General features: G+C 41.5%; 1 protein-coding gene and 1 long non-coding RNA gene across 5 annotated transcripts in view; one reads left to right on the top strand and one right to left on the bottom strand.

Moving 5' to 3' along the window:
* The window catches only part of ACTR2 (actin related protein 2), a 24,350-nt gene extending 18,101 nt beyond the window's left edge, over positions 1–6,249 (bottom strand). For both annotated transcript variants that reach the window (XM_035321163.1, XM_035321164.1), the window contains exons 1-2: positions 6,090–6,249; positions 364–474 (exon numbers count right to left, since the gene is read on the bottom strand). In XM_035321163.1, the coding sequence (XP_035177054.1) occupies positions 364–474; positions 6,090–6,137 (159 nt within the window). In that variant the 5' untranslated portion in view covers positions 6,138–6,249. The remainder of the gene's footprint in view (positions 1–363; positions 475–6,089) is intronic.
* An 11,445-nt stretch (positions 6,250–17,694) lies between these two features.
* LOC118163973 overlaps positions 17,695–23,812 on the top strand; it is a 15,037-nt gene continuing 8,919 nt past the window's right edge. For 2 of the 3 annotated variants that reach the window (XR_004749275.1, XR_004749274.1), the window contains exons 1-2: positions 17,695–17,867; positions 23,260–23,374. This is a non-coding gene — a long non-coding RNA (uncharacterized LOC118163973). Of the gene's footprint in view, positions 17,868–21,342; positions 22,472–23,259; positions 23,375–23,812 lie in introns of those variants that run through there. The other variant, XR_004749276.1, reaches the window with a different exon arrangement.

Genomic DNA, 23,812 nt, shown 5'->3' with positions numbered 1-23,812 from the left:
TCATGAATAGAGACATCTTCCACTAGCCCAGGCTGCTCAAAGCCCCACCCAGCCTGGGGAATTTCTGCCTTCTAATCTTGCAATCATTTAGCTATTGGCATTTGAAGTCCCTTTTTGTCCAGAACTACCTGAGCCCTACCTGCTAACTCCTCAGCTGTACTAGCTGAAGGCCTCCGCAGAACTTCACACTATCCTCTTGATTACTTGGTAATATGTGACAGGCTAAAACCCAACAGAAATTAATCAAGGGATACTGAAACAGCACACGAGAATATAGGAACAACCATTTTCAAACATTATGCAAGTAATATTTAGGGCACCCATTGACTTATTTGTTAAAAAAAGAATAATAAAAAGAATTACCTTGATTTCAATGTTTCCCACTTTAGCAGTTGATCTTATAATAGGTCTTCCAACCAAAGCTGGAAAAATGTGCTCTGGAAAATTTGAGCCTGCATAGCCACATTTCACAAACTGAAAAGAAAAACAATTTTATTAGAGCATGCATTACTTTATTAATAGAAACCTGTCTGGGGGCAAAAAAATTAAGCCTCATGTTTAAGAGCATGTGCCCATACAGGACTTATGTTTTCACATCACTTCTACAGATCTACACATCTGAAACATTTAATAGAGAATTAAAGTATCTTCCAAAATGTTTTCTAAAACGGACTGCTGGAAACATTACTAAAATGACTAAGTACACTGAGAGGTATAAAAGAGTCTAGTGTTCAAATCTGGATTTCCTGCCACTCTATAGAAAACTCTCCAGCAAACTGACTTACCATTCTGTAATGGAGCACCTTATAAGAGCACCCAATGAGACCCAATTAACTTGCCTTTGCAATTAGCACAAAGATCAGCGTCATGAATTACATGTTAAAAAACACAAAGCCTTGTGAACTCAGGTGTTACGCTGCAATAAAAAGGGTTAATCTGGGAACCAGTGGAGATGCTTCGTGAAAGTCAGAGTTTTCTCAAGAGTTCCAAAACTTTCAGGATGTATTTTAAGGAGAAATAAATAAATAAATAAATAAAAGTTTGCAGAAAACTCTTCTAAAACGTACAGGACAGACGTGAAGTCTCAGCTGATGGTAGCTCATACCGACCAGGATACTCTGAGAATGTACTTGTTCCTCAAATATGTACAAAATAAGTCTTACACTGCTAGGTCCAAAGATACAGTGCATATGCTATGAAAACATTACAGATTAATTGAGCATAAAAAAGTGTATAGTGACTGTATGCACAGTCCCTAGGGGAAGCTCAGTTGTAAAACAAGAACTTGAGAGTGCCCCAGCAAGAAGTTACAACTTTAGCTAACTGTGATCAGCAGCTTATGCTCCTCAGCTATCCTGCTGTGATGAAGTTCACATGGAACAGGCTTCTCTGTTTCTGGTACACGTTTTATTTACTGTGCTGTAACAACATGACAGAACAAAATCCCATGGTTCTGAGCCAAACATTAAGCATTTTCACCTACAAAATTACCAGACCATCTAGGTGTAAGAGAGCATCACAGGATGGAAGGAACCTTGGGAGCTCTCTGGTCCAGTCCTGGGCTCAACCCAGGCAGCACTGAACTCAGACCACGCTGCTCAGGGCTTTGTCCAGCTGGGTCTTGGAAGCCTCCAAGGCTTGGAAGCCTCCAAATTCACAGCCTCCTTGGGTCCCTGTCTCAAAGCTTAGTCATCCACTTCAGGTCGTATTACAGCTGTCTGCTAGAATTTCCAAAAAGTTCGCTGCTTTCTGAAGTGAGGGCTGAAGATTGCCGCTGAAAAAATGATCACTGCAAAGAGTACAGCTCCTTACAGACAAGGGGAATTCTGTCATTACAGGTAACTCTAACATGAAAAGTCACTTTCTGTTGTTGCTCTGAATTATTTGTCTTACTGAAGGACAAAGGGCACCCATTTCAGAAAGATATTTATCAAGCTAGTTCTGGAAAGAGCCAAGAAACATTTTAGTTAAACTGGGGCTACTAAGGGTGGGGAGGGAATTCTTTGCTTTTGTGCCCCTCATTTTTCACCCGCTCAGCAATTGCTTTCTCCAAGGGCAGAACTGTTTCAAATACCTAAAGACTGACACTGCATATAAAATTCATTTCACTCAGTCGACTTCAATCCATGTTCTCCAAAAAGGCAAGTACTTATCGACTCCCTGCCTTACGTTAAGGCCCAAAGTACCTAGGAGTTACACAGATCTTATCTGTGTATTCAGGAATGCAGCGCTGCTATGGGAAAGCAAAGAGTAGCCACAAGCATTTTTGGATCACACTACCTGAACACACCACAAGTCTTTACCAGAAGTTTTATACCACAGGAAACATTTGAGACATTCTGAAGGACTGAGCTGAGTGCAAATAAAGGTGTACAGATTCTTAAAAAAAAAAAAAAAAAAAAAAAAAAAAGGAATCACACACGCCCCTTCCTTTCAGACTTATCGCTTTCGGTCGTGCAATTTTAGTTGCTACTACAAGGTATAGGTGTGCTTGTTACAGTCTAGAATGTGATTGTACAGCAGAACCTGGTCAAGCTTGAATGAAGTTCTACAAAACAGCCCTTATAATCCCATCTTCTAGCTTAGGGTTTCATAAATTATTCTTGAGTATAGCCATAAACACCTAAACCTTCACTCCCATGCAGCTGTTAACTGTTCCCCCCCCAGCCTCGAATGAACTAACTTCCCTACCAGTCATCAGCAACCGCATTGGTGAACAGAAGTAACAGCACCAGTACCACCTAAACGAAGCTTTACAACTTCAGCCATCAGAGCACCCCTCAAGGAGCTTCAAGACGCCCACCTGCAGCTCCTGCTGGCCAAGCAAATAGGCCCTGAGGTTTATACAGCAGCTGCGATGCACAACCAAAGTGCAAGTTGATTAACCTTAAAAGTACCTCTGGTAATCACATACAACTACACTGAGCTAGAAAGTACTGACCTACAGAAACACTGTCCTAAATTCTTACTACCCAAATGGTAATTGTAACTTCCAGCCCCTTTCTACGTTAAGCCCTCTAGGCCTTGACACACCTTCCCGGGATGCTGCATAATAGTAGGATATTGGCAATTAACAAATCCCATGACCAGATTTAGGCTATACAACATAAAATGAGTAAGACTAAGCTTAGACTTTTACTAAGACCTCCCTACCTCTTTCATGTTGGAACAGAGAGTCTTAAAATGACATTTTTACAAAGCCCGGTAAGCTCTGTATAGAGTTTACCAAACTGAAGGGGCAAAATTTCTCTCTCTCTTCCTCCCCTTCAATTTTTCCCCCCATCCCCAGGCTCCATGAATATTTAGTGAAGATGAGAACAAGGCAGCCTTGTACGTCAGCATCTCCATCAATGAGAGCATTCTCAGTGTAATATTCTGCCTGTCACGACACTGAATATTCTGCTGGTTCAGTAGGTTGATGAAGACGTCATGTTAGATGCTATGGCTGAAGAACCAGACTTGACAAAAGTACCGAGAGATAACTGACAGGTAAAAGCATCTTAGAAACAAAACTGGGCTGTTTTGGATTTTTGAAGGAGTAAGAAACATACGACACTTATCTCTCCCTTACAAAAGATCCTCCAAAATACTTAATTAAACATTATAAAATTGTTTGGAATATAATCACCTTCTCTTTTCTGGTGCCAGACATTAAACGCTCACTGCTCTTTTCACCCTCAGTTTGAAACCCTTCATTGAAATTTAAGTACAGCGCACTTATTCCTCTGCTACACATTATTCGCACACCCCTTGGAACGATTATCAGATAATTTCAGGACCATGCTTAGTATACACCACAGCTCTAACAATAACATCACCTCTCAATGAATTTATGCAGCATTGCAAGGCAGCCAAGAGTTCAATATCATTCATTTTTTGCAAGTGTTTGCTATACATTCAAAATGTTTTAAGAATAGCTGCTTCTTTTGCCTGTCTGCAAGACCACGTATGTAAAAGATTTTACCATATATAGTTTCTTCTCCATTGCACTGTGGTTTATACTGACTCTTTCACTTCCTACTGAGTCATCAAACAGTAAGAACTTGTACGTATAAGTATTCTTTCGAACTAAAAGAATGAGGAAGCTCACAAACATGTCACGTGACAAGCTCTAAAATGAATATTGATATTCTCACTAGATATCCGTGCTTGACTCTTTCTATTGATGCAATTCTCAAGCAAAACCCCTAAACACTATCAGAAAAAGTTTACAGGCCACTAAGTGTCTTGTCACTTGTCCTGTAACAAAAATAACACCCACTTCTAATGCTTTGGCACTTAAGATGCCATTGCCTGCCTCTCTCCTACACGTGTTGCAAGAACTTCCTTCTAGCCACCTCTTCCTCAAAGCAAAGAGAAACATTTAAAGTCGTATTTCAGCATAGCAAGAACTTTTCAAAGACAAGCCTATGGTAAAAATAGAACACAGAAAACTCAGGTGTAGTTTTAATGTAATATTTTTGCCACTTAATTTTAATCATGGCATATCACAGTGTATCAGAAATCCTTTTGATACAAAGCAGCTCTTTGTCACACAGAAAAATGGTTATTGCAAGAACAGCGTTTGGACAATATAGGACAAACTTCATTTTCTCAATACAGCTGAGGTTTCAAAGATCTACTGATCTGAAGAACAGAATTTTCTTCTAGCTTAATTCTCCCAATTTGACCTAAATATTTCTAGTTGACTGATTTAACAACAATTATACCCTGATACTTTGTTCCTGCACACAGCTATCTCTGTGGCCAGGGTATGTCCACATGTGTGCAGTTGTTCTTGGATGCAAAACACAACCCAAAGCAACAGAAGCTGAAGTGGCACAGGCCCCTCCTCTTTGGCACCCTCGCAGCAGCACAAAGGTATCTTACACTGTTGTAGTTATTTATATCCATCTGCTACAGTTCAGAGAGGGAAAAATGCATCATCTGCCTCTTGATTTATAAAGTGATGCAGAGCTGTTACACTGTATAAAGCCTGTGTTCCAAAGTTACCTTGGGAAATTGTGTAAAAATAATTGTTTCTACCCTTGGCTTATACCTTCCTGAGACTGGCTACAGTACAGAACTGCTGTCCCTAGCTATACCCAAAACATTTTACGGTGTGGTGCTTTACTGCTATTTAAAGGGCTATCCTAAAGGATGAAGTCCTAAAATTTTCTTTGAGCATGGGCCTCTCAGAGTCAAGCCTGACAAGAAAACCATTAAAACATCTAAAAAAAATAATAATAATAAAATACAACAACAAAAAATCCACCAGCTTCCACGTTCATTTGCAAAAATAAAATGTCTTATTTTTCTTTCCTTTTTCTAACTGATACTGCAAGAAGCGCCCAGAGGGCCTGGACCTCGGCCCCGTTAAGGATAATTTTTCCTAGAAGGGGAAACATGAGAAGGCATTGGAGCTGTCAAACCCTGTCAGCTGCGTGGTTCTTCTTTCCAAAGCAGTCCAACCATTTCGGATGCTAGCTGCAAACCGTAAATCAGGAGGCCGAATCCTTAACAACATCATCCTTTGTCTCAACTATTCCATCCTGGGCTTTAAGTATTTTTTTTTCTCCTTTATTCTAAGCGGTTGTTAAGCCCGTATCCGGCCATCCCGGGCACGCTAGCGTGCCGTCGGCGTTGTTAATGTAACAGCCACCGTTCCGTTCCCCGGGGGGAACCTTGACCGCCGAACAAAGCTCCCGAGGGGGATCTCCACGCCCAGCACCTTATCGCCTGCCTTTAAAATGGTACCTCCCGCACTTCCTGCCGAGGCGCCCCGCAGCCTGACAAAAGGCCGGCTTTCTGCTGCCACCCACGGAGGTGATGGGGAGCGGAGAACCCCCCCGGGCCCTCCCGGTTACCGGCGCCCACCCGGCGGCTCTGCAGCCCCCGCAGCCCCGCGGCCCATTCATTCCCACGCCGTCCCCTCCCGCGGGCAGGCCCCGTGCTCGGCCTCCGAAGCCCCACGGGGGCCGGGCGGGCCTGGCGCGGCCACCGGGCGGACCGGCAGCGAGCGGCGCCGTCGCCCTTCTCCTTCCTCCTCCTTCCCTTTCCACCCGACCTCCGGCGGCTCTGCCGGTACCGGTGCCGCCGCCGCCACTCACCCCGGTGCCGTTGTCGCACACCACCACCTTCCTGCCCAGCGTGTCCATCCCTGCGCCGCCGCCGGCCCAACCGCCGCCCAACCGCCGCCCAACCGCCGCCCCGCTACCGGCACCGGGACCCCCCCCCCGCCGCCCCCGCCGCGCACGCCGGAAGCCGTCAGCGCCCCGCCGCCGCCCAATCACGCGCCCACGGCCCCGCCTCCCCGCGCCCCGGGAGCGCCGCCCTCGCCCCGTTGCCGTGGCGGCGGCCGCCCGGCAGGGGGAGCCGGCCCGTAATGGCGGCCGGCGCTGGCCCCGCCCTGCCTCCGCCACCCCCACCGCGAGCCTCGGGGGTCTCCGAGCGGCTTGGGCCGTGCGGACGCGTTGTGTCCTTGCAGTGTTCTCAAATAATGAAGAATAAATATCCCTGCTTTGTCTCTGATGGCCACCAAATTCCCCCTGCTACCGTTATCACCCACTAAACCACATCCCCAAGCACCACATCCAGCCGTTCCTTAACACCCCCAGGGACGGTGACGCCATCGCCTCCCCGCACAACCCGTCCCAGTGCCTGGCTGCTCCTTCTGGGGAGAAATGGCTCCTCGTTCCCAACCTAACACTCAAGAAAGCAGCAGCAGGCCCGCACTTGCTCTGGTGAGGTTGCACCTCAAGTGCTGTGCTCGGTTTGGGCCCCTCGCTACCAGAAGGACATCGAGGCCTTGGGCACGTCCCGAGCAGGGCTGCGAAGCTGGTGAAGGGCCTAGAGCACAAGTCCTGTGAGGAGCTGAGGGAACTGGGGGTGTTTAGTCTGGAGAAGAGGAGGCTCAGGGCAGACCTCATTGCTCTCTACAGCTACCTGAAAGGAAGGTGTGGGGAGCTGGGGGTCGGCCTCTTCTCACAGGTAACTAGTGATGGGACTGGAGGGAATGGCCTCAAGTTGCGCCAGGGGAGGTTCAGGTTGGAAATGAGGAGACATTTCTCATCAGAAGGAGTGGTCAGGCATTGGGATGGGTTGCCCAGGGAGGTGGTAGAGCCACTGTCCCTGGGGGTGTTCAAGGAAAGGTTGGACGTGGTGCTGAGGGACATGGTTTAGTGGGTGATAGTGGCGGTAGGGGGATGGATGGACCCGATGATCTTGAAGGTATTTTCCAACCTTAATGATTCTGTGATCCTCTGAACAGCAGCATGCTATAATTAGACATACAGACCACAAAAGCACACACTTTTTCTGTATACTTACTCATCCAAGTCACATGCGAATAATAGTTCTGATTTTTTGACATGCTTTGAAATGTAAAAAAAAAAAAAAGAAAAGAAAAGAAAAGAAAAAAAAAGTAGAATGTGTGCCTTTTTATCCAGCTTTAATTGCGGTCAGCCATTAAGAGTGATGTGAAGGCAAGGCACCACCTCCTCAGACAAGGAGGCAATCCGAATGAACATGGACTGATCCTGCGCGATGCAGCTATCACAGAAGGGTTTCTGGTCATTCTGGAGCCCAGCAGCTGCACCTTGGGTATGTCTCACACTCTAGTATAGATAAGCTTAGCCTTAATATTTTCCATTTTTCACTGCATGATGTTTTCATATTTTTTAAAGTGAAGGTTTTATGTTGTTGGCTGGAGTCAAATACATTAAGCAATTGCTTTAAAAGCCCATTCTTCATCCAGAAAAAGTAGTTAATCCGTATATCTGAAGTCACTCAGCTCACTGAACCCAGCGAAGAGGGCTTGGGTATGGAAGTTACCTGTGCACAGCTGTTAGACTTACTGTGTAGTTTTGGAAACATCGCTTAACTGGCCCAAGTCTTGGTTTCAATAAGCTGGACATGTACCGTGCCATATCATTCTGATGGTCATGAGTAAAGCACCTGAGCTCTGGGAATGAGAGATGTTTCAGTCTGGGTTTCAATCACTTGTTGGTCTGTCAGAATGCTTCCGCAAAGCTTCCTCGTGTGGAGCAACGGCAAAGCGTACTCTGCTCGGAGGTAAACTAGAGCTTAATCTGGGAGACCCAAAGAAAAAGGATGAACAAACAATGCATTTGCTATCTTGTCTGAGATCACTAGATCTCTGTAAGTATGTTTTTGAGTTTAATTTCATTAATTAATATGCATCCCCCACTTGTACTATGTGAGACGTTTCCTGCCAGGGATTTAGACTATTAGTTAAACAAAAGCCTGCATTACAAGGGGTTAGTTTAAGAACCACAGTCAGAAATCGCAGTGCAATTAAAGTCACTCAAGAAATAGTGACATTGAAGTCTGCCAATCACTGCAAAATATACGGTTAATTTGCTGCTTCTAGCGTAACGTGTAAGATTACGCATCAGAAGGATGCAAGTTCTGCACCAGAAATAGGCCTGTTAAGGAGGAACTTGTGTCTTGCACGGCGTAGTCATTAACTAACGCTGTTCTTGCCACCAACTCTTACTGGCAGCTGCTGGATAGCCTTAAAAGGTTTTGGTGTTTTATTAAAGGTCGTGTACAATGCAGGAGAGGAAATATAATGTGGCTTGAACGGAAATCTATTTAAAAACTTACTTCGCCCAGTTTAGTTGAACTGAGCTGTTACTTAATGTGCAAAAGAAAAAAGAAAACACAGAATCTGTAAGGAAAAAAGTTGCAGAGTGTGTCAGCACCTAGTTAGTAGCAGGGAGAGAGAATTTGTACTGTGGTCTGTACTTGTCAGTGCCACTTGCTGCAAGCAGGGCAATGCAGAATGCCTTCTCCATGCCAGTGGATGCCAGTGCATCCTTGGCCACAAGATCCATTGTCTGCATGGGTGGCACTGAGAAATACCACACCACCCCAGAGATTCTTCATGGCGTTAGTACTTGTGAAGTGCTTGCACTGTGCTAGTTGTACAAAGTATTCACAAATAAATTGTAGTAACAGAAATTTAATTTAACTAGATCCAAACTGTACAGGGATTGGTATTTCTTTTGTATGTTAGTCATGCAAAGATGTCTTGAAGGGGGAAGCTTAAAAATCAGTGAATTGATGGGTTCAAATATGGGGCACTGTATACATTTGAATTGTCCTCTTTGTGCATGTATTGCACATTTTCCATACTGTGTATATCCCAGTTAGTGAAACTTGCTTAGGAGATTGTAAAGAAGCAAAGAAAATAATATATATATATATTTTTCCATTTTCAGAGTAAATTTTAAATGTATTTCATGACTTTATTTTCTTGCAGTAACTTGTAAAGTAACCTTTCCATGACATTGTGTAAATGAAAAACTTCTCTTCCGATGAGCTAGCGTCCACTAGCTGTTCTTGTACAGCCGTGGGGAGACCTACCCACCATTTCCTGCTGCGAGATGGTGCAGTTACTTGCTGTGACTTTTGCAAGAGAGCAAGGCTTTGTCATAAAAGATAATAAAAGTATAATGACTAAGTGGAGTGCTGAAGCTTTTGAGATAAAGTACTACATCTGTCTCTCACTGAGTTGAATTGATTTTTATGAACTTGCCAATTTAGTAATCTGTGTCTATCCGCATGTGCAGGCACTGAGAAACTGCACAAACAGAGGCAGGAAATGCTCAGAACAGAAAGGGAAAAAGGGCGTTGGGGACACCCAGAGCTCTGCTCTTATTGCAGGGAAGGGAGGGTCTGGGAGGAACAGAAGACACCTCCTTCATGTCTGATCAGCCTGAGAAGAGTTCTCCATCAAATGAAGTGGCAGCCTGGAGCGTATGAAAGCAGAGGAAATGGTGTGTTTCTAGTCCCACTTTCACTTCTCACTGAGCAGGCTCAGTGTAGGTGTCCAGGAGGTGCCGATGCCAGCTCTGTGCAGGCTGGGGGGACCCGAGGCCCTTTCCTGTGTATTGGAGGCCGGTTCCAGTGTTGTTTTGGCAGAGCAGGGGAAAGACACTCCACCTGAGTGTTGGGATTCATCCTTTTCTCCTCATTAATCGGTTTTGTTTCCTACTGAGGCATTTTACCTTTGCCTCAGAGTTATTTCATCGTTCTATCAAAATTAAAAAAAAAATGAGATTCAAAGAAAGCATCCCTTAGAATTGACTAAACACTGAGTATTTGTTATTTGTTGGATTTATGAACTAGTGGATACAGTAAATAGGAAATATTCAGGAAGTCAGAATGCTTCTAAATTGGTTATGGGTTAAAGGGCAGATTAGCTCATTAGCATTAAGGCACCCTAACTTTTACCAAATCTTGAATATCGAACTCTCCTGGTTATCGAAACCAAGCTTGCTCAGGTATCCTGCGCAGGATCCATTTCCTGCTCAGAAAAGGCAGCTCAGGTGTCAGGCCGTGTAAAAGGAGAGTGCTCAGCAGGCCTGGGTTTGTGTGCAGGGCAAAAGGGCCTGGATTCTCCTCCCTGTTAGCAACACCCATTCTGAGTCATGCATGCTGGAAACAGTGGCATAGTTGCAGAATGTCTTCACCTGGGTCATATGATCCTGTGTAGGTAACACTGGGGTTGGTAAGTGGGGGTTTTGGACGTAGAATTAAAGTCTGTTGAGCACAGGTTTTTATTGGTGGGGATTTTTCAACAGGATTTCTTCCCAATATAGAGAAAACATTTTGCCTCTTTAGTATCACAGAATTACAGAGTATGAACTATTATTTTTGTTGATTCATTTCCAGACAAACATAAGAACACATTATAAAAGTCATGTTTTAGTTTATTTTTAAATTCAGTTTAATTCAATTCTGTGTAGTATTTCTAGCCTGTTTGGCATCTGCCATTCAAAACTTTTAGAAGACAACTACAGACAAAGTTATATCATTCAGACGTTGCAAATCATAATGAATTTTGATCATGATATGTGAGATGATGCCTTTTCACAAAGGTCCAGACCACTGTAAGGCACATACTTCCATTCATTTCAGTGAAAGCTGGGGGCCACAGATAGCTTTATGGCAGAGAACATCTGTGTTTTTTTGTTTTTTTTTTTTTCAGCTATGGCTTTTTTTTGAAGCACTGTAATTTCTCGTGGCCTAAACTGAAGCACTGAAATGTGTGGGCGAGGTGTCCTGGGCATCGAACACCTCAGTCATGGCAATCTTCTGGATCCTTGGTAATACTTTATGGACACTTTGCAGAGCATCCAAATAACAAACAATGGACATTCAGACATTTGGGAATCTGATTTGCAGAGATTTTGAGTTCTTTTCATACCACCTGAAGCCGATGAAACCACCTTCTGAGAACTGGGTATCAGATATTAAAGTCTGGCAGGCAAAGCTGGCTTATCCAAAATTAAATGCCACCTCTGAAAACGTAATTTTAAGTGATTATCACACAGGGGATGTCCAAGAATGAGCCCAGACCAGAACCTGTATCATCTGATGCAACCCCAGTGCTGACTTTTGAATAATGACTTTATCAAAAATTAACGGAGTTTTCAAAACTTATCCAAAGCATGTGCAGAGTCATGTTTTGACATAATTTTGTGATGATAGATTTTTGATTACTGAAGTCTATTTACACCTCAAATTTTCAAAAAAAAAAAGAGATTTCAAATCAATTCATTCCTCATTGCTGTGGAGCCCATCCCCATAACAGTAAAGGTTACATTTAACAAGTAACAGGTAACCTTTTTAATTGCTTTTTTACCATTTTTCTAAATTTTTAATTCAGTTTTTATAGAATACTTTTACACAGATATATGCTTGGTCCCATTATAAACATGCCAATGAAATGCTGCTGTTTAGAAGGAAAATACTGCCTCATGCTATTGGTTTTTAAGAGTTGCCCTTATTATATTCTTTTTAAAAGCAATACTTAGAAAATAAAAAAGCTTCAGAGAACGTGACACCTGAGGTAGCAGTACTTCATGGGTTTTATTTAATTAGGCTGTATTTGCTTGCACTAATGACTTCAGGAACAAAATGAAGTCACTGGTAATCAAGCTATCCTCCATTTGTGTACATATACATGTGAAAATAAGGATATTAAATTTGCAGTCAGAAGTTGTTGTCAGCAAGCCCATTGTTGGGTTTGATCTGTAGATGCTAGACTGATCTGTAATTATTATGATGTACTTAACAGCTCATGTATTATTATTTTTTTTTTTTGTAGAGATGACATCCTGCAGTGTTCCACCGGTATAAGCAATTCCAGAATCAGCATGGATTTTAGGACATACGTGTGAGTCTAGCTCCACATGAGGGTGATGGCAAGGGAAAGTAAAGGAAAGGTAGCATTGAAGTGTGTTAAATTAATCTGTTATTTCAATTAATTTCAAGAAATAAAAAAATAAAGACATTCCATACGTACTGTAAATTAGAAATTGGCGATTTGCAGCGACTGAAGCAAGGTGAGGTATGGCCAGAAATTTCAGAGCTGACTGTACCACGGAAGTAGGACGTGAGGGCAGACTGCCAGGTGCTTGGTAAATAGGCCACGTGTGAGCATATTGGAGAGATTAAATCCTGACTCCTGTGTCACTTGGAAGCAGCATACTGCTGGTTGGGAGATGGAAACATCTGTATGCTGGCTGCCTGGTCTGTGGGATGCAGGAAAGCCTACTGTGCTACTGTGCTACAGGGTCTTTCAAGCTCCCCTTCCTCAGAGTGCTTGTTCTGCTGTCCTTGGAGAGCTTTGGTCTTCAAAGCGCTCTGAAGACCAGGCAGGTTTGACCAAACGAGAGACATTTTATAATGAAATGCAGCCTCCTTCCAGAGGGCGTAAGAATTGCCATGCGATATTGCTATGTGGTTTGAATTGCACTTTTCACTTGTTTTCAAAAGACTTAGCTTTTTAAACCCCTTTTGTTTTTAACAAAGACCAAACTGATTTTAAAAATTAGGATGGATTTCTCGTAAATGTTGGACATTTGCAAAGTTGATTGATTTGTATGCAGTGCAGATGCTCAGCAGATTCACTGTTTTACCAAACTCCATTTAGTGGTAAGAACTTTATTATATGTAAGCGACCCAAGACCTGTTTCAAAAGTAATGTTTTTTCGTTTGTTTGTTTGTTTGATTTTTGTTTTTTGCTTGTTTTCTGCTTGCTGCTATAGCACAAGAGAACAAATTTGTTCAGTGTTGAGGTGGGAACTAGTGAGTACTGCCCTTGAAATTCCTCACTGCAGGCCTCTGGAAGCTACCTTGGTTGGATGAAAGCAAAAACTTACAAGACTGAGAATGAAAATGGGGAAATAGCTAAAATAAGTGGATGCTCCACTAGCTTAAAATAAGGAAAACCTTTCTTCTGTTCATACACTGAAAAATATCTGAAACTTTCAATGTGCAATTTTGCAGAGATTATTTGCCCTACGTTTCAAATGAAATAAGGAAAAATAGATGGGAAGGGAAAGGAAAGGAAATAAAGGCATTTATTTTTTGTAAATTTCAGGTGAAAAATGAGTGTAGCCAAAACTTGTGTCTGAAAATTGTTATGCTTCCGTACAAGGAGAATATCAAGGTTTCAGGCTAGAAACTAACACAGTCGTGCACATTTCCTTTGATTCCAGTAGCCAGGCTCATGAAAAGAAAGTCTCAGTTGTGAATAAAAGACTGTGAGTTTTTAGCCTAATTGATTAGAAGCAAAGAACCGTCAGACATCTGAAGTGTGCAAAGCATAAGTCTGTCCTCTAATTTCTTAATTTCAGGGGTTTTCATGCCACTTGAATGTGAGGTTAGGATTAATCACTGGGAAAAAATGCAACCTTTCTGTCTTTAATCTTTCTTCCTTTAATCAGCAGTTTGTAAGCACTGTAACATGTTTCAGATGTCGGTAATTCATTTTTATCTGCCAGCTGTTGAACGTGTATCATAAAATGGAGAGGTCCATCTTTTGAAACACGGCATAGTGAAACGCAGCATGGCGCTGCCTGAGGAGGAGATCATCTCCTTTTTGGATTTTCCTTAGATCTAATATCCATGGATGTCCGTGGAAGTGTAACGGTTGGTAAGTGCACAGCTCCCCTACTTCCTGTAAATCTTTGTGACTGATTATTTTTGAAGAAACATCATTTCTTTGTAGAATTAGCCTTACGAAGAAGGGAGTTTTAGGAGAAGCTCCTTGATCAGGTTACTAATTTGCCAGTGAGTGACTAGGGATTTAAGACAGGAGGTGGCAGCCTTGAGTAGCAACTCACTGCTCTCTCTGCTGAGTTAAGCTCAGATCTGAGCTGTAATAGGAGGTAGGCACAAATAAATCGGATTCTGGATCCTTTTACTTAAACGTTGCAATGACAAGCTGCTTAGATATTGAAGACAGCAACAACTAGCTTTGTGCTTTGTGTCTGGTCATTAAAAATGTAGCCAAGTTATTATATGGCTGTAATGTTGGAGTTGTATGAGTTTTCTCAGATTTTTTTTTTTTTATATATTTGTATCAATATCTACAGAGGGAAAGACTGTAGCACAGAGAAGCAGAATTGAATGTACCCCATTTTCTTCTGGGTTTGTTTCTTCTTACTAGGAAAATCATGTTCAACATGAAATACTGTATCATTTCATTTCAAAATAGGTGTTATCTAACTCTGGTGCTCCTGTAGGTATCCTGGAAGTTTTGGTGTTTCTGCGTTGCTCTTTGGTGGCCAGAAGCAGATAGTAAGACACTTCTGTCTCTCTCATGAACTACCACAAAGTAATGGCAAATGAGCCTACTTTAAAAAATGTCACTGACTGAAATTTGCTAACCCACAAGACAGTGTAAAACCTTGCAATTACCCTGTCTCAGCAGAGTGGGGAACTGGATGACATCATTGTTTTTTCCCTGTGAATGAAAAAGCTTAGTTGGAAGACAGAAAAAGATCAAGTGAATCACGGTAGCTACATGCAACATCCCATTTTTAATCTTTGAATAATCTTGAAGAGGCCCACTCACTGGGATGATCAAAATGTAGCCAGGAGAGTTCTGCAACATTGCTTTTTTCCATTGGGTATTAACAGTAGGATTTTTTACTTGTAAATTTTACTGTAAAATTTGTGCATCTCTTGACTGATTTTTTCCCTGGAGTCCCACATTTTAGAAATATGTATTTTTGACAAGATATCAGTTTATAGTTTTTTTTTCATTCTGTTGCACATGAAGTGTCTTCCTCCAGAAGTTTACGTGTAGCAAAAGTTACGCTCAAAATCCTTCAAACAGGATCAGCTGCGACGCTGTTCTACATAGAAGGCATACATTTGTGTAAGCCTTGATCCATGACAGAACTACAAAACTAATTTCCTAAGCTTGTTTTTTTTTGTCACAGCCTATAGACAAAAACTCTTTTTTAAATTCTTCTTCTTATTTTTATTTTATTTCCCCTGTGGCTGGAATCCTTCAGCTAGACTGTGCGTGCACAAATCCATCCGCTCCCCACAGAGACAGCAGTCAACCTGGATGGATGTAAATGCAAGACTGGGTTTTCTGTGATACTCCAGCCCTGTTAGACGTAGCAGACATTGTCGTGAAACCTTTTGTTTAATCTTTTCATTAAAGAAACATTTTGGTAATTTTGCATAAGCAGTCACCTAGCAGTCACACAGCCTTTTAATAACTGGCAGGGTGTGGTGATTAAGTTTCCTCAGAGGCTCTTCTTCCATCTGACTACCAAACAGTAATTTACTCCTCAGTTAACATCATTTGCTTGCTTCTTCAGCCTCCTTCATCTGTAGGAGATAGATCAGTGAGTTAATAGCTGTATTTTTTAGTGCAAAAGTGAGGGGGGGGTGATTCGTTGATTTATTCCCCAAAGAAATAAAGATTATGCGATCATACTCTGCCTGTCCCAACACTCAGCACTAATAACACGGAACCCCCTTGGCCATTTCACTTAAATATGAAAGACAGAGGACTCCAGTCTTGCAGCACATGAAATTGATAAATTTTATGAGAACAGGTAGCTGGGAGGAGGGAAGAGATTCTGCTACTAACTTCAAGGGAAAGAAAGTTTGTAGTGTGAGCTCATTTCTTACTTGCCAACTGAAAAGTTATTCAGGCTCTCCTTTGAGGCAGAGATCTCCAAGAGGCTGGTGTTCACTACCGCTCCCATTGCTCAATTCAGTATTGTACTCAATGCTTAGGAGGTATGAAATGCACACAATTTTGGAGTGTCTGTAACAGAAAATGGTATTTGTTCATTTAGAACATATATGCTCAGTTTCAGACAGTAAAATGATTTATTTGGGGTCAAGATGAGTACCTGTCTTTGTGTGTGCATGTGTTTATTTTTTACATAAGGCCACCGAAACCATGAAAGAGAGTGCAAAATTTGCTTCATACAGCTGAGCAGTACTGGTCTTACAGCAGCCTTAGCTGGAGGGCTGGGTCGAACAGCTGTTCTGGGTATATCTTTAAATTAAACTTTTTAATTTTTACTCCTTCACAGTCATGTTTCTGGAACTGGAAAGTATGCCAACATTTTGCTCTATGAAGAAGTGCAATAAAACTGAGCCTTATAATGTCTGTGGTGTAAGAGAAATATGGTTTCCTTAAAAAAAAATAGAGTACTAAGGACTTCATTTCTGTTTCTTGGTTTTCACAAGACAAAAGTAGCTGCAGCCTTGTCTAGTCTAGAACACGGGCAGAAGTTTGCTCCAGATCCAGATGCGCAGAGGAAGGAGATTTTCCATCCACAGTTCCGTGGGTCCTTCTAGCTGTTACAGACTGACCAGTCACACAGCAGGTTCTGTGAGTCCTCGCTAATTCATATTAAGCACAGTTAGGTAGACTGTATTAAGCAGTTTAAAATCCTAGTCTGGGATACGGCAGGTAGCTTTGCATCACCTGAATTAGCAGTACCCCCACTCTTCTCTTAGCACATCTGAAGAGTGGTGAGGAACTTCTGTGGTTGTTAAACCTATCCACTGGCATTGCAAGATCTAGAAGAAATCATCTGTACGTGACCTGAAGCCCTACACAGGCACACGGCATCACAGGCATGACTTCTACCTGCACAAAAGAGAAATTAATACCGTTTGGGAGCTTGAATATCCAAACTCACTGAACAGAGAGAAAGAGACTGGCTCATATACGTATATAAACCAATGTCAGTGAGCAGGATCACATTTTAAATAAGGAGAAAAATCATAGGTAGATGGAAGTGGTGTATTTAAACAACTACACAATAGTTTGGGGCGCTAAGGAGATCTACTCTGAGTATGGAAAGAAGTCCTCACTAAATATACACTGGAGATTTAAAGAGGAAGGGGTAGCTGGAATATAAGGGATAATCTTGGACTGTGAATGGCACAAGCAGATATTTAGGGAACCCTAACTCTCTGCATGGTAGGAAAGTTTAAGAGAAATGAGCAATGGAATCAGTGAAGCCTGATTTCCAATAGATTTGTGTCCCATACCGGATTCCGTTACGTCTAGTCAGATGCAAGATCTGATCCATGGATTTCCCCTGGCCCAGATGGTCTTTGTGTCTGTCCTAGATGGACAGTCTTGTGTCTGATAAGAATGGGGCTTTTGCTGCGTCCTTTCCCGTGGCTGGAAGTGATGTTTGGATCTCTTCTTCCTAGCTGGCTGCTTATTTCTGCTAAACTTGCAACAGATTTGTATCTTGAAGTCTGTGTTACACTTTCAAATTTATTTGAAAAGCAGGCGCTGGATTCAAAAGCTATTTGAAGAGGAAGTGAAGAGAGCAGAATAGGCGCTTGCACAAAATATGATGATATAAGCCTTTTTTCCTTAGGAAATTGGAACAGTTACAGAAGGCACTTCCCTTCTGACCAGCACTGGCAAGGTCATCTCACACTGAGGGGTTCTTGTTGGCACAGAAAAAGCATAGACATGGAAGCAGCACTGAAGCTTGTTTTCACTTTGTGGCCCTTGAAGTCGTTTCACAGGGAGCTGGCCTACAAGTTTATAGCATTGTACTCTTGTGGTGGATTTGTCGGAGGTTTTTTTTTGGTTGGTTGTTTTTTTTTTTAACTTGATTATTACTAGGTGAAAATATGCATAGTTCAAATTCCAGATTTGCTCTAAATCTATGTATAGATTAACTTTTTGTTAGGCTGGCATTACTGATGTGATTTATTTTGCTTGACCTGTTAGTCATTCCAATATATATTTTCTTTTCTGTGAGAGAGTGGCAGGTATGTATGGGAAAACAAAATCCAGTAACAGGTGCATAAAACAATCTACCTAAACATACATCTAGATCAATTTTAATAGGCACATTTTGTGAACTGGAGCAATTTTCTGTAGTTCTTATCAGCGTGTTTATCAATTCTTCATTCCAGTAAGTCAAACCTCCATTGTTTTACTAATGTTTTTGTTAACTTGAGAAATAACCCTCCTTTGACTATTTTAGACCCCATAGCTGAAATATGTGGCAGAGGTAGGCTATTCTTTTGTCTTAGGAGAAAAAAAGAAAAAAAAAGAAAAAAAAGAAATGCTTCAATGAAACAAGAAAGGAGAAACTGTCAGAACAAAACAGCTCTGTCTCTGAAAATTTCATTTAGCTCCTGCCATGGGCTTGGATAATCTAGTTCATATTTCCAAAAACAGTTAAGAATTTACTGTATACAGTAATGTATACTTGTATTGGAATTAGTAAAATAGAATGTAGACTTTGTGTAGATTACATCACTGTATGTGAAAGATACACATGCTTTGCACAAAGCAAACTGCTCTATCTAGATGCTTATCCAAGTCCAAGTTTTCCCACCAAATACAAAACATCTGTTGATGTCACTAGAACAGGAGACTCTCTGTAGATATTGGCAATAAAAAGACTTCTCTGCCTCTGTGAAACTGTAAGATCCTCCCAGCTACTGGGGCTTGTAATAGAATAGCCATTGCAGTTAAACAAACGGTAAGATTATGCTTCCAGAAAGTGGTGATGCCTCTAAAACAACAATACATAGACCAGACCTTAGTACATGTTTGCTAGAGTGGTCTAACGGCCCAGCTCTTATCCAAGGATAAATTTGTTTTTAATCTGAGAATATTGATTTCTATTAACTGCTTTTAAATAATTTCTTACATTACTCTGAAATAGTAGATTTCCATATTCAGTTCCTGCCTTCCGACCATTCCTTCTTCAATCCTAATAAGCAGTCAGCTTGCAAGGCATGAGCCCTTCTATCAACAGTTGCAGTTCATAATATTGAACAATGCTGAAGCAGATAGATTGGGATTCCCCTCTCTAAGGAACTCAGGGCATTGCAAAACCCCCAGATGACTCCTTTACAACACTCTGATACAGAAGGCATGACTGGTGTGCTCAGCTGACTCCTGTCGAGCAGAGCAGGGGTGGTTGTAAACAAGCAGTACCTTGGCTGGTCAGATCTGTGCTTGCATAAGCTTAGCCAACATCTGAATTAACTCCTGGTATAAAAAAAAATGTAGCAGTGGTGTGTTTTTTTTTAGGCTCATTAGATCATTTTCCTGCATTGAATGTAAGGTTTGTCAGCAGAATGGAACTGAACCTTGGATATCATCTGGGAGTTTGTTGCGTATGTACAGTAAAAAAAAGAGTCGTCTTCCGAAGAACTCCTTTTAGTTAAAATCATCAATTGCAAATCCTTAAATTTGACCCAAGAGGTGCTTAGAAGAAAGAAAGCTGTTCTCTTTCATTCCTTTACAGTGTATGAAAAAGGCCTGGCAGGTTATTTCTTAAGTGAGAGGGGGAAGTCTTGGCCTCTACTTCTGCTGCTCCAATACATAAATATTCAGCTGATACCTATGGCTAGCTGCTACACCAAGAGATGAAAAAGGTAGAGTTACTGAATCTTAAAAAATAAAATAAAATAAATAATAATCCTTATTCCCAAGTATTAATTCATTAATGAGGGTTCATATTTTTTATGCAAAAGATATAAAGCATTATTCATTATTCAAAAGCTCAACTGTCATGTCACGATGTTTTAATTCCACTAGCTTATGGTTGTAGTACTCTTTCAGTAAGGAACACAACTCCTTATATGTAAAAACAAGCCTAGGAAGAAAAGAAAATATAGTTTGAAGCCCCCATGAGATATTACGAGGGTTAAATGCCCTCTTTCTCTTTGTAGTAACACTTTATATACTGTGTGAAGGAGAAAGAACACACAAAAGATTTAAGTAATTACCCTATATTCAAAATGCATTCAGATTAGTGTAGGAACAAGGCTAGTAGGAAAAAATGATGCATCTTTCAAAAATACTACAGAATATTGCCAGCTTAAAAAACAACTGTCGTTTAAGAGTATTTCAGTGATTTCATTGGTGAATACCTAAGAAAATCTGAAAGCTCGTGAGCAGGACAATTTTTCATTGCATTTATTTTTCTTTCCTTCTCCTCGTGCTTTTTTCTCCTTGAAGCTGGCAACGCTTCGCATGTTGGGATTTTTACTCCCTGGTCTCGTGCCCTGAAATATGACCTCATCATTCCAGGCCAGTTTGTGGCAGTCATTTAGCAGTACCTCTGCAAAATACTGGGATATTGAAAAAGCTATCAAAAAGCATGTAGCTTACTTTCTAGAACCCAGGTTAAAAATTTAGTGCCAATGCAAGGCACATCTGCTTTTCTCTGGTGAAAATGAGAAGGCTGAATTACTGAGACAATAAAGATGGAGTCCCATGATGGTGTTGTACACAGCTTTTCCTTTTGAAGAGAGCTCAGAAGTAATTGACAAAATAAAACGAATCACACCCTAAATTTCAGGCATTTTGTCTCAGCAAATGGTCAATAGTCAATACGGAGCAGCAGGCATTCGAGAAAATGATTTGTTCCATTTATCTTAGACACCCATATTGGGATAGAGGGACTTGTCCCTTAGGAGGAGGAGGGGATACTTGTCTTGTACGTGCAGCTATTGTCGCTTAGCTTTTAAATGAATTCTCCTCTAACTAGCCCATCTGACCTGTTTTTTGGTACTGGAAACAAATGAAAATACAGTCAATATTTACAAATGCAAAGCTCTGCAGAAACAGAATGAATTCTTCTATATTTCACCCTACTTCACAGAGAGGAAGAGAAGATTTTTTTCTTTTAATCTACCCACTAAGAACAGAGTGCTGATTTGTCTCTATGGTTCTTGGAAACTGCCTTTGCTCTGCCATTTCCTGTTATTTTCTCAAGCTGCGTATTTCAGATGTGAATGGGGACCTACTCAAAGACTCTGGTTGTAGCAGTACGATATGATGCCTTGGACAGATGTAGATGGGTGTTACTTGCCAGTGAAAAGGCAATGGAAAGTGAAAGCATGGCAGAAAGTTTTCTCATTTTAGTTCTGAGGACTTGATCCTCCCTGTCTATGCACCATGGTAAACATGCATGGCCCTCACCGATACTGACCTTGTTTGGCGTGTTCAGCAGAAGCCGCATCCTAAGACTCGTTCCCTGGTAAGACCTTCTGCACTTTGCGTGACTGTTGCTCATTTCATCCTCAGACACACTTGTCACTGCCACACGGTGAGACAGCAAGTGCTTGCTTCTGTAGCATTGGCAGTAGCACCGAGCAACTCCTCTCACAGCTCTTTGCTGCAGTCTGACACCGGGAAGTTGTCGGCAGGCCAGACAGTGCTGCAGGACAAGCAGGCACTTCTCAACAAAATTTCTGGCTGTGTCAACAGATGATGAAATTTAAAGACTAGGCATCGCCACTGTTCATTTGAATGATTGTGGTGCTTCAGCGCATGCTGGTGTTTGGTGACATATGTAATTTATAGGAATTTGTTTGTGTGTCTTGGGAGGGGGAAACGTATCGTTGCAGAGATCTGACGCCTCCTCTGTGTTGGTGGCCTTATTTCAAATCTTTTTGCATGCCAAATGGAATAAGGTGCTTTCAGAATCTGTAAATGACCTGGCAGGAACCGAATGATTGTCCTTAAAGCCATTTGTACTTTCTGTTTTGTGACCTTGAGATCAGCGATTGGGAAAGTTGTTCACATGCCATCTGCACCTGCTAGTTTTGCAATGCAGCAAGAGGTCATTTCCTTTCCAAACATGACTGGCTTCTGATACCAGTTGGAAATTGGCAGCTCTTATATGAAAGCAGTAGATTCCAGTTTCTTCTTTTGGCTTTTCACTGAGATAGGAAAGGAGTTGTTATTGTTACGGCCCCAGTGCTGTGTCAGAGCTCTCTTCCCCACATAACGGCTTTTTCAGTCACTCAAAAACAGTTTGTCAATAGTATATGGCATCATATCTTGCATTGTATAATATTATATTGCCCTGAGATATTTTTTTCCCAGTATCACAGCCTTAATTCCAAACAGAGCTGCACAACCTACAGCAAAAATACTTGCCTTTTATTTTGTCTCATGGCCTTTCTTTCTCATTTCTGTGAGAGAAGAGGAGACTGCAGAATAGAGTTGCTATCTAGACCTCCATGTGGTAGGGCTTAAGAAACAACATAGCAGGATCAAAGTGCGCTTTTCTCCTTATTCCTTGGCTATATCAAAAAGATGAGATAAAGGGGTGTTTGTTGTTCTTCTAATTCTCTTCTCCAGAGAGGATGGAAGCTGTTGCAACTTCTTTATAAGATGTCCTTAATATCGGTGGGTAGGGCATCACAGCACACATTGCCTCGTGTCCAGCCTGAAGCCTCACCTTTGCAGAGAAGTGTAACGGAGCTGTGCTGCTGGGCAGGGAGTGAAAGGAGATGGTGAATTTTGTTCTCACTCTTAACAGCATAAAACAGCTGCATTGGCTTTACACGTGCTTCAAAGATTTGCTCTCTCTGAAAGTTAGGGCAAATTGGTGCATACAGTGTGTGTCTTTACAAATGCATGGCCTTTCTCTTCCTGCCAGCTATTAAAGATGGTGATAGGATCATGTGTTTTTGTCCACGGTTTCTTGTAGCCTTGTTAATGAAACAGGTAATCCTATTTGTCTTAAAATCAAGGCAAATATCTCTCGTGGTCTGTCCATCTGTTCCAGACACTAACAGCATGCTCATCACCATGGTATTGGAACAGTCTGGTACACAAATAGCAATCAGCAGTTATTAACATAATATTATTACTTGGTCCATAAAGCTAATATTGGCAGAGATACTAGACATCACACACTGTGAGCTAGTTTCTCAGCAGATGTACTTTGTTCTGCCAGAATATGATAATATTATGTATAAAACTCAGTAAAAGGATGCATATTTTATTTTTTTTTTCTTGAAAACAGCATAAATTGCCAGTATAATATAAATCAAAAGTTTCTCTTTACATCAAGTAATTAACAATCCATTGCTATCTTCACAAAAGTTGTTTTTTTCTTGTTGTTGGTTTTTACATGTATTAGCTTACATCAAACCACTGAAAGTGCCTTTCTTCTCTTCTCTGTCCCCCAGTCATTGATGCAGACTGATACGGAACTGGCTCTTGACTTGTAGAAAGTCATTTATCTCAAACCTGAACTGCACAAGCTAAGGTCTGTTCAGGACGAGATCTTCCTGCCACAAGATGGTAAGTCACACTACTTCTGCACACGCTGCAGAGCTTCGATACTTTTTGAAAGGAGTAAAACTTGCTTTCTGCTTTGCTGGCCTGTGGAAGGAACGTGGACATTTCAGATCAACTTTTTCAGGACTCATGTTCCAAGGGAAGCAGACTGCAGTCTCCCGAAATATTCTGACCGCCCTGTAAAATTTGGAGGTTCCCTACCTGTCCTTACACCCCTCCATGCATCTCATTTACACACACTCAAGAAGTCCAGCTTCAAGTGTCTCCTTTTCATTTGGTCCCTCTTGATATGAAATAATGGGAAGATTTGTTTCAGAGTTGAACAGCCACACTTTTTTAATCTCTGGTGTTTAAATTGCTGGTTAAAATGAGTCGATTCCTCTCAGGTGGCATATTTGTGCAGATCTGGTTCAAGGAATATATATATATATATATATATAT

This window comes from Oxyura jamaicensis, chromosome 3 (genome assembly GCF_011077185.1).
Source record: "Oxyura jamaicensis isolate SHBP4307 breed ruddy duck chromosome 3, BPBGC_Ojam_1.0, whole genome shotgun sequence".
NCBI lineage: Eukaryota > Metazoa > Chordata > Aves > Anseriformes > Anatidae > Oxyura > Oxyura jamaicensis.
Note: the sequence above shows the minus strand (reverse complement) of the source record. Positions and strands in the feature narration are given on the sequence as shown.